Here is an 18,668-nt window from a genome sequence, read left to right on the forward strand (position 1 = left end):
ATCCCGACTGGTGAACAGCTAGCGGACATCATGACCAAGGCACATCAAGGGTTTGCCGGTAAGTTCGTTCCAGAAGCATAGAGCCAACTTGGGGTTGGCATGTTCCGGACATTGAGCGGGGGTGTTAGGATTGGCAATATCCGAACCCTCTTGTTTCGGTTAAAGTGGCCGAACCCCCTGCCATCGATCTGTCATCTTTCTTCTTTCAAGAAAAGTAAAGTTACATTTCACACGTCGTAGAGTAAAGTTCGTCCTAAATAAACCTGAAGTTATTTCGTTTGCATTATATTCATTCCGCGTGTTTCGCGTCTTTATTCCGATATCACTGCCAACCTGAATCAAGGGGGGGAGGTGGCTGTCAAATACGAACAATCTTCGCCTACCTCGCATAACTGGTTCCAAACGTAAACAAGCCATAAGAAACCTACAGGGTCTGTTTACGTTTGGAACCAGTTTCATACAAGATGATCAGTAGGCTGATTTGACAGCACATCCCCCCCAGACCTGAATCTTATGAAGTTTGACAGATAAAATTAGGGGTTCGTGGATTTTCCTATGTTTCGAGGGGTGCATCGATTAGCGTGGGACCGAAGATATTATCAGAGCTGAGCCAAAAAGTTGAGCACGTTTCTTCGGGACCTTCTGGTCTTACAGTTACCTCTATGGTAGTACCAATAGACTGAGTGAATCCAATTTTCGGGATTATTTTTCCTTGATAAACCTGGAAAATTTACTCATCGCTGAGTTCCCTCACTTTATGTGATTTATGAGTTAACATTCTCCAGTAGTGTGATTGAAACCTAAGAAAAACATCCCATCAGTTTCTAGTTCAGCAAGCAACGTAAAAAAATGTAATTTTCTCATTCAGTAAGAAAATGTAATTCACTTTCTATGATGATCGATTTTTGCAATTGGAAATGTTATGCCTGAAAGTCTTCCTTCTAAAAAAAATCCAGTTGGATTAATTCCAACCAACTCCAACCAACTTGCTTCCAATATTGCATACCACATTTATATCCACTGAATCTAGTACATCATTTTGCACTGGACTCCAGCTAGACGTCGTATTATATAACAAATTTGACACTGACTGGAATTGCGAACACGTCATTGACTTCTTCTTTGATTGGATTGGTGCAAGATGGAGAAGTAATTTTCACCAGTGACATTGACAGGTGTGTTCTTCTTCGCCACTACTTATTTCATTCACCATTAAGGTTCAATAACAATAACATCGATCTCTCAGCTTATTGCCCGTCATTATAGGTAGAGCCAACTTTAGGCGTTAAACAATAGAAAATCGGATTGGTTGTTCAATAGTTTATCAGCTGAGCAGTAAATTCAGTCAAAGGTATGTTTCTGCAGGGGTGTGGTGAGCGGATGCATTAATTTGTTTTGATACAAGTGTGAATCCCTAGAATCGGGTCATCCCATTCCCAGATAGGTACAGGAAAAATCGATTTTTCCACAATCAATTATTACTACGCTATATGTTTTGCGTTTCATTATACTAGTAGAACTTAAATTGGATTTCGCTTGAATTGTAGCGACGAAGAAGACGATATTTGCACCAATCTATTTTTAGTTTCATCACGTTCCTGAATTATAATCAACCTGTCACGTGTGACTCTATTGCAGACCAATGGAAGTCAACAAGGATGAGGCGAGGCGGTGCATTGACATCGCGCTGGCAGCCTTCAGGGCGGGCAATATGGAGAAGGCGCAGAAGTTTGCGGAGAAATCCCAGCGATTGTTCCCACTGCAGGAAGCCGCTGATTTGCTTCGAATAGTGCAGAAATTTGCCTCTTCGGGAAGCAGTTCAACCAGGCCAAAGACAACCGAAGAAAATACGTCCCGTCGGAGGCCAGTTAACAAGGAGAAGGAGAAACCGCAGGAACCGAAGCTCAATGTAGACTACAGCCAGGAGCAGCTGGATGCGGTGAAGCGGATCAAGAAATGCAAAGATTACTACGAAGTGTTAGGTATTACGAAGGAGTCTACCGATTCGGAGATTAAGAAAGCCTACAAAAAGCTAGCCCTGCAACTGCACCCGGATAAGAACAAAGCTCCCGGAGCGGTTGAAGCATTCAAATCCCTCGGCAACGCTGTTGCCATTTTGACAGACGCTCAGAAGCGCAAAGAATACGATCTATATGGAAGCAAGGACAACGCTAGTCATAATACTGGTTTCGCTGGAAATGGTGCCCACAATCACCATGAATACAGTTTCGGTCGCAGCTTCGAGTCGGATATCAATCCGAACGATCTGTTCAACATGTTCTTCGGTGGGGGCTTTCCTCCGCAGCAGGCACGTGGCCGAGCTCGGTGGCAGTCGCAGGAATCGAATTCCGGTAGTCAACCGAGCCTTATCTTCGGCTTGGTCCTGTGCTTCATCGTTGTATCCATGCTATCTACCTTCTTTGCCTCGGACCCACTGTACAGCCTTCAGCAGACGCCGTGAGTATTTCACACACACTCAGATTTTTTAATTCTAATTATCAAATCCCCCCTACTTCCAGCAAATACTTCGTGGAACGTCGGACGCTAAACTTCAAGATTCCGTACTACGTGAAGGAATCGTTCGTTACCGAGTACCAAGGTTCACTCAGCCGGCTGGAACACTCCGTCGAGGAGGAGTACATCCTGTACATGAAGCGGAATTGCTACAACGAACGGAACTATCGGGATGCCATGATGGCCCGGGCCAAGAACTTCGGAAGCCGAACGCAACTCAATCAGGCTCAACAGCTGAAGATGCCAGCTTGTGATGCCTTGTACAAGCTGGGCATCGGCCGGGTTAACTACTAGGGCTAGAAAAACAAATTCTCGTTTCATATTAGGAGTATTATTTATTTAAGTACGTATTTACGATAATCATCAGCTTCAATGTTGTTTCTAGGAATATTTGGGAGTCGCTGTTGTGTGGTAGGTAGTGTTGGTGCAGCTTGGACCATGTCAAGTCAAGGGTATCGTGTTTTAGTAGATGTAGTAAGAGAGATTTTTTTTGTACTGGACTTTAACCGAATTCCACTGATAATGTATCTGCTAAATCTAATATACTGGTGGATATTACACATTCCTAGTTTGATAGCAAAGAAGAACTGTTTCTTTTCAACAAGCTTTAATAAAGGTAATGAATGCCCTATTTACAGCGATTGTAATTTATTACGGCAGAAGCCCCTACATGCTCCTCTTTATATATGACGGGGTTTAACGAGGAGTTTGGGCCAGTGTTGGAAAAATCATCAATCAAATGATATTTTTCCGCTCTCATACACTCTCAATATCACGCGTGATATTGGAACAAAATAAAATGCTTCATTGTTTTCCCTTGATTTGTTTTCCGTACTGAGTACCAATACTGCCGAAGCCAGAGAGACAGCACCGGCACCTGTACTCTACCTATCGACCTAACAAACTCATAGACCGGGGACCAACGGCTTTAATTCGCTTCCGTGATCAGAGATCTTATGTCTCAGAAAATCCCGGCGGCGCCGACTGGGATTAAACCCAGGCCTTTTGGGGTGAAAAGCAATCACGCTTACCACTACACCGCTGGTACCGCTGATGCTTAATAACTCTTTGATATTATGAGAATATTTACAACATATAAAGAGAGAGAGAAGGATTAGTAATTTCCATAATTCCACTACCTTATTTGCTTATCCATGACAGATACGCGTATTTCGTCTACAATGTGCAGACTTCTTCAGTGTCTTGTACTAATACTCGATTATTAGTACAAGACACTGAAGAAGTCTGCACATTGTAGTCGAAATACCCGTATCTGTCAAGGATAAGCAAATAAGGTAGTGGAATTAAATAGCAACTACTAATCCTTCCCTCTCTCTCTCTCTCTCTCTCTCTCTTTATACAGGTATTCCACTCATAGCGAATTCGTTTATTATTCAGTTCCAACCTGGATCGGGTATCAAGATTGGGTCTGCTTGTTTTCTGACAAACGTCAGTTTGCTAGTTTGTTTTTAAAACCTAGCTCAGGTTGAGGTTCGCACTGACAAAAAGTTCGGTTTCGCACTGGGTTGGGACTGGTTCCAACCCCGATAATAAACGAATTCGCTATAAGACACCAACATTTATCAGGATTCACAACATGTAAAAATGAAGCTGAGAGTCGACTCGACACAAAAATGATTCCGTTGCACATCGTTTTTAAAAGAGAAGTCCGCCCCATAGCACAAATCAGCAAGCCGAGAAAAACGTGTTTTAAGGGGGGAGTACACTTTGATTTTTCAAAAAAAAAAGCATTTTTTTTTTTGGCTTAAAATGTTCCTTGGGATGTATACTTTAATTTAGAAAAGACTCCAAGTCCGCCAGAATATTCCTTACCGCTTTACGAAGCGATTTCTTAAAACATGTACCGGCGCGCTGAGAGAGCATTTTTATCTTTAAACGCGTTTATCTCGAAACGGGGTTTTTCAAACTGGCGTGGGAAATAACTCTAACCAGTTATCATCAAATTTGGATATCGCCTAGGTTTTTTTTTGTTCAGAATTAAATTCTGCTTAGAAATACGTATCCACATTTTCGATTTTGTCAAAAATGGATTTTTAATCCACGATTTTGTAAGCATTTTTAGGGTGGACTTGGACTTGCGATGATAAATCTCTTTACTCTTCATCGATGGCAGGCACGAAGCTACTGCTGCCAGCAGCGACGGTAGTTTCGGGTCGCTTTCGGATTTAAAGCAAAAATCATGAAACTCAAATTCACCACGGTTTGGTTAGAATTGCAGCTGGTGAGTTTTGTTTGCTTGATATCCGTAGCTATCACAGCTTGTAATATCATTCGCAGTTGTTTACTTGTTGATTTTTGTCTACGAAAATGAAGCGTGATCTTGAGCAATGGTGAGATTTGATTTTTTAGTATTTTCCCAACGCAGGGTTACTTGACCAGGTTGATTTCAAATATCTTCATAGGTTTTCAAAATCTGTCCATAACTACACATGGTTTTTCTGGGTTCTTAATTAATGGTTTTGTTTTATTCGATACAAAATCTGGGGTGGATTATTTTAACTTTTGGATAAAATTTGACAGATGGAAAGTTATCGATTAACCCTACTATCCGAGCGTGGTTACTTACTGGTTACAGACAAGAAGTTAAATGTTGACAACTGTGGCTGAGTTCTTCTTGAAAACCAGTCGATCGACAGCACAGGGATTTTCGAACATAGAAAATAACTTTCGAAATGTCACTTTTAACCACGGGTTTAATTTAACTCAGCAAATGGTTCACAGCCTAAGAGCTCTACCATAAAATAAACTCTGGTTTCGGATTCTAACTGAAGGACACTTTATTTTGAAATTTGAGCGATGTATTTCTTATTGACTAATCACAGTTGGCACTCGTTGAGAATAGAAGAACTATGAGAGTGATGATGAGAGTGGTTGATGCCACGTTAGTAGAAAACTTAAGGACTACTCAAAAGATACATAATATAGAAAAAATAATTTCTTTTTATATTTTTAGGTTAATACATAGATTTCCGCTTTTCTACCACTGTAGCAGCAACCATATTTAAATAAAATGGTCCATTTGCAAAATAAAAGCATTTTAAGATTGCACTCGTATACCTCTCCGTGTAAAATTTTAAAACCAAAACGTTCGCTTGAGTTCGGTTTCAATGAAAATAGAAAGTGACATTTGTAGGTACATACATACATACATACATTTATTGGTAAAACATCAAATTTAAGATAAGACATAATCAACAATAGTACGCCACAATACTCGGTTTGCGGCTGCCGCTCTCCATCCTCGGTCATGCCCAATGCTCGCTAGATCACGCTCTACCTGGTCCGCCCATCGTGCTCTCTGCGCTCCACGCCTTCTTGTGCCAACCGGATCAGTAGCGAACACCAACTTTGCAGGGTTGTTGTCCGGTATTCTTGCAACATGCCCTGCCCACCGCATCCTTCCGGCCTTGGCCACCTTCTGGATGCTGGGTTCGCTGTAGAGTGCAGCGAGCTCGTGGTTCATTCTTCGCCGCCACTCACCGTTCTCCTGCACACCGCCGAAGATCGTCCTTAGCACACGTCGTTCGAAAACTCCGAGTGCTTGCAGGTCCTCCTCGAGCATAGTCCATGTCTCGTGTCCATAGAGGACCACCGGTCTTATTAGCGTTCTGTACATGGTACATTTGGTGCGGGGGTGAATCTTTTTTGACCGTAGTTTCTTCTGGAGCCCGTAGTAGGCACGACTTCCACTGATGATGCGCCTTCGTATTTCACGACTCTCATTGTTGTCAGCCGTCATTAAGGATCCAAGGTAAACGAATTCCTCCACTACCTCGAAAGTATCCCCGTCTATCGTGACATTACTTCCTAGACGAATCCTGTCATGTTCGGTTCCGCCTACTAGCATGTACTTTGTTTTTGACGCACTCACCACCAGTCCGACCTTTGCTGCTTCGTGTTTCAGGCGGGTGTATAGTTCTGCCACCGTTCCAAATGTTCTTGCGATAATGTCCATGTCGTCCGCAAAGCATACAAATTGACCGGATTTCGTGAAAATCGTACCCCGGCTGTTGAGCCCGGCTCGTCGCATTACACCTTCTAGAGCAATGTTGAAGAGTAGGCATGAGAGTCCGTCACCTTGTCGCAGTTCCCGGCGAGATTCGAATGAACTGGATAGTTCACCCGAAATCCTTACGCAGTTTTGCACACCGTCCATCGTTGCTTTGATCAGTCTGATCAGTTTCCCAGGAAAGCCGTTCTCGTCCATGATTTTCCATAGCTCTGTGCGGTCGATACTGTCGTATGCCGCCTTAAAGTCGATGAACAAATGATGCGTTGGGACCTGGTATTAATGGCATTTCTGGGGGATTTGCCGTACGGTGAAGATCTGGTCCGTTGTCTGTCGGCCGTCAACGAAGCCGGCTTGATAACTTCCCACGAACTCGGTCTTTTTAGGTGATAGACGACGGAAAATGATCTGGGATAGCACTTTTTAGGCGGCATTCAAAATGGTGATCGCTCTGAAGTTCTCACATTCCAAATGGTCGCCTTTCTTGTGAATGGGGCAGATTACCCCCTCCTTCCATTCCTCCGGTAGCTGTTCTGTTTCCCAGATTCTGACTATCATCCGGTGCAGGCAGGTGGCCAACTTTTCTGGGCCCATCTTGATGAGTTCGGCTTCGATACCATCCTTACCAGCTGCTTTGTTGTTTTTGAGCTGCTGAGTGGAGTCCTTAACTTCCCTCAGCGTGGGAGTTGGATCAGTTCTGTCCTCTGCTGCACTGACGTAGTCGTTTCCTCCATTGCGCTGGTCTCCCGTGCCTACGTTCTCCTCGCCATTCAGGTGCGCATCGAAGTGCTGCTTCCACCTTTCAATCACCGCACGTCCGTCCGTCAAGAGGCTCCCGTCCTTATCCTTGCAAATTTCGGCTCGCGGCACGATGCCGTTGCGGGATGCGTTGAGCTTCTGGTAGAACTTCCGTGTTTCTTGGGAACGGCACAGCAGTTCCATTTCCTCGCACTCCGCTTCTTCCAGGCGCCGTTTGACCATCACCAGATAGTGGTCAGAGTCGATGTTAGCGCCACGATAGGTCCTGACGTCGATAATGTCGGAAAAGTGCCGTCCATCAATCAGAACGTGGTCGATTTGCGATTCCGTCTGCTGTGGTGATCTCCAGGTGTAACGATAAGGGAGGTGGTGTTGGAAGAAGGTGCTACGTATGGCCATGTTCTTGAAGGCGGCGAAATCGATGAGTCGTAGGCCGTTCCCGTTCGCCAGCTGGTGGGCGCTGAACTTTCCAATCGTCGGTCTGAATTCCTCCTCCTGGCCTACCTGTGCGTTTAGGTCTCCTATGATGATCTTGACGTCATGGCTTGAGCAGCGATCGTACTCGCGGTCGAGCTGCGCGTAAAATGCGTCCTTGTCATCATCAGTGCTTCCGGAGTGAGGGCTGTGCACGTTGATTATGCTAAAGTTGAAGAATCGGCCCTTGATCCTCAACCTGCACATTCTTTCGTCGATCGGCCACCAACCGATCACGCGCTTCTGCAATTCGCCCATCACGATGAAAGCTGTGCCCAGCTCGCGTGTGTTGCCGCAACTCTGGTAGATGGTATGATTACCTCTGAACGTTCGCACCATGGATCCTGTCCAACACACCTCCTCCAGCGCTACGATGCCGAATCCGCGGTCCTTCAGTAGATTGGCGAGTATTCGGGTGCTCCCGATGAAATTGAGAGATCGACTGTTCCACGTGCCGAGTTTCCAATCGCAAGTCCTATTTCGTCGCTGGGGTCGTTGCCGTTGGTCTCGGTTCGTATTCCTCTGTTGCTGATTTTCCGTTGCAATGCTTTTTTACGGCTGGCTCTAAGGGCCTAACACCAACCCCCTAACTTTCCGGAGGACCAGGGTGCACAGTAGAGTCCTTCACTGGCACTCGGACTCCTGGAGAACAGACGCTCAGGCTTGCCAAAGCAAGCCCCCCTTCCCTGTCAGCCTATGACCAAAGTTCCCACCGGGATTGGTTACCCGATCTTCCCTAAGGTTGCTCACAGTTCCCGGCCGGTACCACAGGGAGGTAGTGATAGGAGTTGCTGGGAAGAGGCTAGTGATCTCAATGGGATCTGTATTGCGCATTACCCAGCATTAACCGACGAATTTGTAGGTACACTGTGTCGTAGTTTGATGAGGGCAAACCGAGCAGTGGTTGCCATCCCAACAAATACTACACAGTCCGTGATGGTCAGGAAGTTGACGATGCCGATAAGTCAATTTTTACCGAAACAATTGGTAAGAAGGCCATGGTTTGGCAAGAGATATGCGAGTGTGGCAAGATGTGAAAGCCATTTGTGATGAAGGAGACGATGAACACTGAAATTTACGTTAGGTGACAACAACTTCTTTCCACATGTCATTTTGATCAGATCAATAGTTTTCATGATATGATTTTTTTTTTAAATATAATTTTTTGAATACGCCCTTTTTAAAAGTTATTGTGTAGGAAAAAATCATATTTTAATGAAAAATGCAACCATTGATAGCAGCGAACATGTGAGCAATTTTTTATTCAAATCGGAAGGGGTTGAGACAAAATTGACATATTTTTTAGCGTTTTGGGCTGGAAATGCTCAGCTTTTAGTGGAGCTCAATGAGGTACAGAGAGAGGTGAAGCAGATCGTGAAATATGGTTGTATTAGTTAACCAAAAAATCAACGTAAACGCAAGTAGTGACGTCACTAATTGCTTGTATCGTACAGGGGTTTTACTCACACAAGTTAACCGATTGCTTCACCTCGGTAATCCAGCTCATTGGAGCTAATGAGCATTTCTTACATCTGGATTACAAGAGGAAGTATAAGGATCGCTTGGAATGTTGACTTTTTGACAGGTTGCTAAGGTTTTTGTTTTGTTTTGATTCGCTGTACCCAAGGGGTGAGACAGCTTTACCCTGAGTTGCTTTTTTGCAGCGAGTAACTCGCGAGTAACTCACTGTACCTCAAAATTTAGTCGACGTTCATCGATGTTTTTGTCTAGTTACTCCTTGGCTTACTCCGTTTATCTCTTTCACATATTAGACGTAAGTCTTGTTTGTAAACAAAATAAAATTGTTCGGCTATTGAAGCGATGTGAATTCCAGATTTTGTTCAGAAAATGGCATGAACGATGCTGGAAAGGGGCGCATTGGCGTGGATTTTCATCTGCTTCTCTTGCCGATTGGCTACTGTTGCAGATGTTATTGTTTTGTAAGTGCTTTTTGTTCGTATTCCTCCGTTTCAAAACGTTGAATGTGAATTAACTGTAGGTAGGTAGACATATGCGATTTGTTCTCGTAAAATAACCACAGGAATCGTTTTCAGATGTCCACCGAGGAGAACGTGAAATCATTGTGAGAAATCACTGGCATACATAGGAAATATATTCCCTGTTGGATAAAAACCGATCAACATCCGATTCCTAATTCCAGCTCCGAAGAAAACGCAGCCAACCACTACCCCAGAATGTTCAGCCAGAGCATCAACACAGTCGACACTGCTAAAGTCGAAGAGGAGGAGGATGAGGAAGACACAGCTCCCAATATTTCCGGTGAGTACGATCCTCCTGCGGACTTCAAACCCATCATCGATCTACCCGACGAAATCGAAGTGAAAACCGGTGTTCTGCGTTCGCTCCAAGCTACTGCAGATGGTTCAGAAAGAGTGGAAGGAAAGGGTTCTTGGCGATCTGAAGATTCTCAAGACTAAATCCGATCCAACCAAGTACAGGATCATCACTATAAACTTTGCTGACGAGAAACCGAAGAACGAAACATGCTCCGAATATAATGAATAATAGTTAAAAAAAACTTCAACAACGAAGACTTCCTTCGACGGCCGCAGGAGAATCTCGGTGGTGTATTGCAGAAAACGGCAGGTTGTTGAGCGATGGGAACGGGATCAATTCGACGAGTATCGAAGGACGGCGGGGTACGTATAATTTGCCGGATCTGCCGGTTGTTTATTGTTGTTTTGCTTGACAGCAGCTTTTCATCTTCGCAGCATGTTGCTGTGATGTGAAAAGTGAGAATACAAATGACAGTGATCTTGCTCACTGAGCAATGTGAGTTACTCAAGGTGCCTCAAAAGCATCTCTAAAATTGCTCATGATTAGAAGCTGTCTTACCCCTTCGCTGTACCTAATAAAATCGGCAAGCTAGCTATAGAGCTAACATATAACTTAACGCTCTCAAGTTGGACTAGGAAATGCTAAGATACAACCATTAGATTTAGCGGCACCGGTGGTGTAGTGACAAGCGTGAATACCTCTCGCTCTCACCCCAGCAGGCCTGGGTTCAATCCTAGTCGGCACCGCCGGGATATTCTGATGCGTAACATCTCTGATCACGCCTTTATTCGGAAGGGAAGTAAAGCCGTTGGTCCCCGGTTCATGAGTTGATGGGTCGATAGGTGTAGGGTTCAGGTGCGGGAGCTGCTGCCTCCCTGGCGTCGGTAGCATTGGTGCTCAGCACGGAAAACAAGACCGACGGAAAACAAATCAAAGAAAAAACAAAGATACATATGGCGCAAGACGGCGCCGGTGGTGTAGTGGTAAGCGTGATTACCTCTCACCCCAGCAGGCCTGGGTTCAATCCCAGTCGGCGCCGCCGGGATGTTCTGAGGCATAACATCTCTGATCACGGATGGGAAGTAAAGCCGTTGTTGGTCCCCGGTTCATGAGTCGATAGGTAGGGTCCAGGTGTGGGAGCTGCCTTCCTGGCACGTCGGTAGCATTGGTGCTCAGCACGGAAAACAAGATCGACGGAAAAAACAAACCAAAGGAAAAAAAAAACATATGGCGCACAGAATTTATGCTCCTATTTGGTATAATAACCTTAATAAATATTGCACGACATGCTCTGAAGCATATACAGATTGGTTCCAAATTGTAATAAAGTCGTCTTATTTTCAATATACAACAATATCAGTTATTATTACAAACTGATATTGATCGTGATTTCACAACAAACATCGAAAGAATAAAACCACAATAAAATATTTCTCAATATTAACTATCATCCAAATAAACCCCAAAACCTTCAAGGTTGTCAAAATGTTTTGCGTATCATGTTTTATCAACTTCTTCAGCAGCGATTTATGTGGTTGTAATATAGTTTTATGGTAGTCATCAAAAGGTTGTTAAAACTTTCAGACCAGGAGGAGGTTTTATGCTTTCATTTTTAATAACCACGTGTAGAGTGTCATAAAACTGACATAACGCATATCAAGTTTTAATGATTGCATTAAAACTGGGCCAATTGGTCATGAAATTAATGTATAGCGGTTTACAGGAGTTTGTTAAAGCAATGTGATCGTCAGTGAAAGTTTTATAATTTGGATATATCAACTGCTTTAAAACTTCAATAAAACAAAAATTGTTGCTTGGGAATACCTTCATTTTGACTAAATTACTTTTTTCTTACGTCATATCAATCCCGGTTTTATGTGTCCGGATTCTAAGTGGACCAGACTTTATGTACCTACTATTCAGCCCTTCATCAATACTGTCTGTTTCTGTGGAAACAGAACGCGCCGAAACCGTCGCCATTGGAATAATTTATGCTACCATCGAAACTCTCAGCTGATCGCATTAAATTACCTACTACGCAAAAATGATCGCAACCCCAACATAAACAGAATCATAACACTCACAAGACTGCTCGCTCACCTATGAAATCCTTTGTTTGCTTCCTCCCAGGCTCATGGCTCACTCTCTTCCGTCATGAAAATTGAAAACAACTTCTCTTATTCTCTCGCTCTCTCCCCGACCAGCTGCGCACAAAGCGCGAAATTTCCACCCGAATCGGTCGTCAAACTCCACTCGTTCGACCGTAAAACTCCCATGTCGAGTGCCGAGCCGAGGGCGAGGAGTGGGAGGAGAGGTCACCGAACCGGTGCTATTCTGTTGCTGGCTGCCAATCATCGACGATGACGATGACGGTTCGGTACATTTGCACCGAGCGGCAGAGCAACGAGAGATCAGCTGTTCGATTTGAGTGCAGCTGTACTCGCTCGCGAGCGAGTGAGCCCCTTTTGCTGGCTGAGTGCAGCTGGCTGGGGCCGCTGGGTTAGTGGAACATGGAAAGACGACGACGTCGTCGAAGCAGTAGTGCCGTGGTGTTGCGGTGAAGTTTTCACACAGCTTCAGGTCAGGAACGATATCTGTGTGCCTGCCTTATTACCTTCTTGTTCGATTGTGACACAATTCCGCCGAAATTGTCTGCAGAAGGGAAATTGTGCAATGCTTTCGCGGGACTCGTGTCGTGATACTTTTGGAGGAAGATCGCGAATCGTCGATTGATACGGCTGCTGGGCTGTGCTGTGCGGTGAGCAGAAAGGCTTGGTGTGCAAGACGGTAGAGTTGGCTGGAATCAGTGTTCGGGCGGCTGCTGGGTTCTGAGAACAAAGAAAACTCGTCGGCATCGTGTTTGTGTGCTGCTGTGTTGTTGTTGTTGTTGTTCTTTGTGTTATCATCGTATATTGCTTATATTTACCCATTGATGGTGGCGGTACAAACAGTTTCGCATTTTCTCTGTGAGTCACACCCAGATGTTCGTGCAACTCTTCGAGAGTCAATAGTAGCTCTAGGTAAGTCTCTATGATTACAAACTACATTAGACGTCGATATTATCTGGTTGTAATGAACTTGGTCTTTGTTCGGTACTCATACCAGGCCAGTGGCCTAACTTGTTATTACCCGTGCGAGGGAAGGGCAATGATTCACATGAGTCGTTTGGTAGCAACGGAGGGGTAGCTCATCACAGCGTGATTAGATGAAAGCAATAAATCAAAGTGCTATGTTTTGCTAAACATTCCATTTCAAGGTGACAAGACCGTATTCCCACGTCGTACCTATTGCTCAGTTAGATTCCCGCTGTCTCGTTATCAATGGATACACACATTGAATCCTGGTGCTTGCTTTGTCACATAATACGGAACTATTTGCGTCACTCTGTAATGTAGGTAGGAACGTGCAGCACAAGGACGCGTGTGGGCGGCTGCAACAGCTGCCTGTATACGGATTCTGCTAAAATCTGGGATAGTGGGATGAAGGGCGACACCGGAATACATGTCCTTTTGCAGTGCTTATGTACTCTGCTACGTGAAGATAGCGCCCGCGTGGTTTCCGTTTTTGGCTCAGAAGGTTGCTAGGAGACGACGGATGATGCGTTGCTTCGTAGCCGTGCTAATTTGAACTACTAGTGAAAATTAAATCCAAGCCGAACTTTGATTTGACCTTGGCCTTAACTTATTTGCAATATTATGATCAAAAATATACAGACACTCGTTTCAGGAGATCTTCTAGATGGTGCAGCGGGGTTTGTAAAGGATCGCCTTTGACTAATTTTACGCCAATTCGACCAGCACCCTATCATATTCCCATAAAACTATGCGATTTTAAAGCAGGGTTGCTTCCACTCACTTGCTATAATTTTTTTTTTGGAATTATAAAATCATAAGATCTTATTATGATATATAATGATATAGTTAATAGAAGAGATTGTAAAGTAAAGGGTGTCCCACATCAAGATACGGTTAACTCCACTGATTAGGTTCTGTAAAACATCTGGCTGCAGCTTCTTTTGTACGGAAACCCACTTTTTCTTCATGTCTTCCTCAGATTTGACCTCCTTGGGATGCTTCCGTAGTGCCTGCTTCATAATAGACCAGTATTTTTCGATGGGCCTTAGTTCCGGTGCGTTGAAGGGATTCATGTCCTTGGGTACGAAAGTGACCGTTGGCTTCATACCACTCCAGGACAACATTTGAATAGTGGCACGAAGCAAGATCCGGCTAGATTATCGTAGGGCACTCGTGTTGCTTCAACAGAGGAAGCAAACGCTTCTGTAGACACTCCTTGATGTACATCTCTTCGTTTACAGTCCCCGTAGTCACGAACGGCGCACTCCGTTTGCCATATGAGCAGATCGCTAGCCAAATCATGCATTTCTTGGCAAATTTTGAAAGTTTCTGGGCGGAGCTGGGCGGTGAAGAACAGTAGCCCCGAAAGCTGCCGGAAGTCCGCTTTGACGTAAGTCTCATCATCCATGATGAAACAATGAGGCTTCGTCAGCATGTGGGTGTACAGTTTCCGGGCCCGTGACTTTCCCACCGTATTGTGCCGTTTGTCAAGATTTGGAGACTTCTGCACTTTGTACGTATGCAGTCCCTCCCGGTCCTTGGCTCTCGGAACGAAAAACTTGGACAGATTCAACTTTTTGGCCACATCCCTGACCAAAGTATTGGGATTCCGCTTAAACGCTTTCACGACAAGCTTGTGATCCTGATCACTAATAGAACATCCATTCTGACCGCATTTTTCCTTCCGTTCGATGCCCAGAGTTTCGTAGTAACATTTAATCACACGACTCACCGTTGACTGCACGGTTCCGAGTAGTTTTCCGATGTCCCGATGTCGGATTTTCCAGGTGCTTGCGCAAAATCGGGTGACGCCAATTTTTCCAACTTTCGAAAAACTGACAGCGATAAAAATACAGTGTAAACAATACACTCTAAACTACTTCTTCCCAAGTTTTCAAGAGAAAATACCCAATGGGTAATTTTCTACAGCGTTTTTTTTTTCGTGATGCTATTTGATGTGGGACACCCTTTATGTGTTTGACACATGAAACCTGTCAATTTCGCTTTCAGAGTGTCACAATCAGCTATTTTATTATTCGTGAGCGTTCACTCAGCAAATTTGACTTCGATGCCCAAAAGAACCTTTTGTGAGAAGAAAATGGATCGAATCCTGCGGAACGGATACATATCGCTCAGATGGCTTGGGCTCAGATTATCACTAAATTCAACCAAGTGCCAGAATATGTAGCGTCAGTAATGTTTTGAAAGTGTTCTGTTGAATCTCATTGTGATTTGTATAGCCTCATTTCGTCGAAGAAGATTATAAGACTAATCGGTTCGGGAAAATTGTGAGACAAGCATATGCGATTCCTACTGTCAACAAAAACCCAGCGACAATTATTGCAAGTGAACTGAAGGATCTTCCGCTTTATTCGTCTCCGACACTGAAAGATCACACTTATGCCAATTTCATCGTCAACATTGCCGAATACTTTATGTATTCTGGGGAAAGCGACGATGCAATTTCTGAAAGTGATCCTGGAAATGAAGAGACTAACATTTTTGACCGTATGCCGCACAGCACTGTATCGCAAGAACCACAAGTGCTACCTGAAGTTAGATCGGTACCTGACACATCGGAACGTCTCATATCGGAACCTAGGGTATCGGACTCTAAAACCACGAAAAAGCTAAATTAAATTAAGATTTAATGCATGTGTTACTTTTCTTTATCAACTATAATAAAACAATATTTAAAAACATAAAACTGATTTTACTTCAAAAATATTTCTTGAAAAAAAAAACAGTAAATAATTTGCATGGAATAACAATACTTCCCATTGACTGCCGAAAAATAACGATTGGCTGCATTTGATACTTTGACAGTTCGTGTCAGCAGCCGTCTGGCTGCATTTTACGTTCCATTTTTCTCTTTTCGTGACTCTCCCTTATGAGATGGATAATAACTAGGGAGGTCATGACTTTTCATACACATTTCCTGACAGTTCGTGAAAGGTCATTTGGATTCAAGAGCAGTGTTCACTCGGCTGTCGACAAAAGCAGGCCACTCTCGATGTGTGCTACGCGATCGTCTGTTTACTCGGCAGCAACCATTGTGTGGTCCTCCCTAGGGGAAGTACAACTTGATCTGAAGTAATATTTGATGTAAAAATTGCTCAAATTGGTAGATATTATAATTTTTAGTATAAATATTAATGATATTAACTGTCAAGCGGAAAGCTTCAAAGTAAAAAAATAACAGTGTAACTTCAACGCATACACTCAATGACGTTGCACCGTTGTTGTTTATGTTTACTGCAGCTTTCTGTTTGTCATAATTTTTGCCTAGATTTTCGTTTTCGATAGCTCTGATCGATTTCGACTTCGGCTTTTTATGATAAAAACGGTACTGGACGTTCCCCCAGCAACAAATCTCTCCAAGTTGCATTCTCATGGCGAATCGAGCGTAATACGTCCACGGGACCATCACTCTGGGCTTCCGTTAAAAGGGGCGGCGTTGTCAATCGATTCCCGTTTCATAGGAAAACAGCACATTGGTTCACAGACGATGAAGAATTCGTAGAAATTAATTCCTTGGAATGGAAGTGCAGCCGATTATGTGCACTGAGAACAGCTACCAAAAAATGCCGAATTTATGAGAACAAGGAGTGGATTTTGGTGGCGGTGGCCAGCAAGATCACAAAGGAATGACTTGCCTCTTGTGTGAAATACATTTTTGATTAAACGAATTTCAAATGTACACTTAAAACAAAAATAGTCAAAAACAAACAAAAAACAACTGTCAGACTAAGTATAAGATTCGCAAATATCACACATATTAAAATATTTAATATTTCCACCATCGGTATTGATACTGATACTTGGAGCTGTCCTTCCCCTAGGGTCCTCCTCATTGTTCTTCATCAGCAGTTCTTTCGGTCGATGCGTCGTCGACTTTGGAAAGCAACCGTTTCGTGATGAGTGTGTGAGTGCTGACCACATTTTGCGTTCATTGCTGCAATGGACGCGCTCTGACCCTCGTTGGCGTACAACAATTTGCCATACAATGAAACTACTGGAAGCGGCTCCAGTTCTGATGGAGGAGGCTTTTTGGATAGCGGAAGATAAAGTGTTTATTGTGTTGTACCTTTTGACTATAGCTTTAAGATGTATTGTATAGTGACCAAAAATCCTCGGCTCTGTTAAGATAATTCGGTTGAGCCTTATCAAATAAATTAATAAACAAAAATTTGGATTCAAGCTGCTGCACGGGTAAGTTGAACATTGATTAGCTGCGTCGCGGGTGATTTGACATTAAATTAATACCGGTGGATTTTCACATTTCTGGCGATCCTGCCAAGAGACGAACCTGGAATCTTGGAGACCCCCGATATGAACCCACTTGCAAGGAAAATTTGAAATTTGAACGCGACCGGGACGGCCGTTCTGAAAGCGAGTGAGGACGGATCTACAAAAATCGTCTCCTCGCCGTGGCACGGCCACAGGATAAGAATGCGACCGGGGCGGCCGTTCTGAGAAAACAAGTGAGGATGGATTTAGAAAAAAATCATCTCGCAGTGGCAAGACCACAGAAATAGAACGCAACCATCCGTACGTGGTTCGCAATGGCATCACGTTCAGTGGCCGTAAAATGAAATTCGTAATACATTGCTCGAGCCATGCCGGACAGACGGGTGAGAACTACCTTACCCCGACCCAGCGGGTTCAGCGCCAGATCAGACGACTGAACGAGCTGCTCTCGCAGGCTCGCATAGACCTGGAACAGCGTGATACTGAAATTCTAAGACTTACCAAAGAGGTTGTTGAGCTGCGGCTCTTCAAGGCATCGCTCAGTTCCCCGGAGGAACGTTCAAACTCCAGTGACACCGTAACGGTGCGGGAGAAGACCATCAACGATGCAAGCACGCCCAGCTCTCAGGGCATTTCACCGATCGTGGATAAAACGGACGAGTGTAGCAAAGCCAGTGGCCGGCATTATCTGCACAATCACGGCATCCACCAGGTGCAGTTCATGAACAAGATGTCCACCTCGGAGATGCAGAGCTCGTTTGCCAATTCGGGACATTTGGAGGACATTATACGACCAAGTCGATCCAGTCCAAGGATTCGTACGTACACACGCAGGATCGTGCTTGCGGGAGCGACGATGACATTGATGCCGAGAAGCAGCGGCTTGTCGAGATGTAAGAAGCTTGCATTACCCATAAATTAATAGGGGCGGATTTTCACATCCCTCAGATCCCAAACAGTCCCCTGCTGCTCAGTTGTGAAGATGGCCGGGCGGGCCCCATAAGCACCCCAATTTGCTGCGCTTATGCATAGGATACATCACTGTCCGGTCACGTTATCTGGCTATCGACGGGTCCGTCAGTGGGACTCTAGTAAAAAATTGGCTAGTTTAGGCTACCCAGAAAAAAAAGTTGTTGAATATTACATCCAAACTACTGCAACCAGGTCAATCCATCGGTTGTGTAATATAACGTTGTACGATGTACATCGATTTTGCGAACAAAATTACATCCATTGATGTAATATTGTATCTGCTTTTTGCTATTACA

General features: G+C 44.1%; 1 protein-coding gene and 1 pseudogene across 1 annotated transcript; both read left to right on the forward strand.

Moving 5' to 3' along the window:
- Positions 1-1,157: 1,157 nt before the first annotated feature.
- LOC135704153 (dnaJ homolog subfamily B member 14-like) lies at positions 1,158-3,150 on the forward strand. Its single transcript, XM_065225589.1, has 4 exons — positions 1,158-1,175; positions 1,247-1,351; positions 1,639-2,457; positions 2,520-3,150. Exons 3-4 carry the CDS (start codon positions 1,643-1,645, stop codon positions 2,806-2,808), a joined length of 1,104 nt encoding a protein of 367 aa, XP_065081661.1. The 5' UTR covers positions 1,158-1,175; positions 1,247-1,351; positions 1,639-1,642; the 3' UTR covers positions 2,809-3,150.
- A 14,199-nt stretch (positions 3,151-17,349) lies between these two features.
- LOC135704243 (protein quick-to-court-like) lies at positions 17,350-18,297 on the forward strand (annotated as a pseudogene).
- The last annotated feature ends 371 nt before the right edge of the window (positions 18,298-18,668 follow it).

Source organism: Ochlerotatus camptorhynchus, unplaced genomic scaffold (genome assembly GCF_037179485.1).
Source record: "Ochlerotatus camptorhynchus isolate MF236.1 unplaced genomic scaffold, CSIRO-AGI_Acam_v1.1 ptg000232l, whole genome shotgun sequence".
NCBI classification, from domain to species: Eukaryota; Metazoa; Arthropoda; class Insecta; order Diptera; family Culicidae; genus Ochlerotatus; species Ochlerotatus camptorhynchus.

Bases quoted from the DNA above. Each gene is read 5' to 3' on its own strand.
- LOC135704153 (XM_065225589.1), top strand. From the start codon at position 1,643: ATGGAAGTCAACAAGGATGAGGCGAGGCGGTGCATTGACATCGCGCTG. The intron at 2,458-2,519 runs GTGAGTATTTCA...CCCTACTTCCAG, and splicing joins TACAGCCTTCAGCAGACGCC to CAAATACTTCGTGGAACGTC.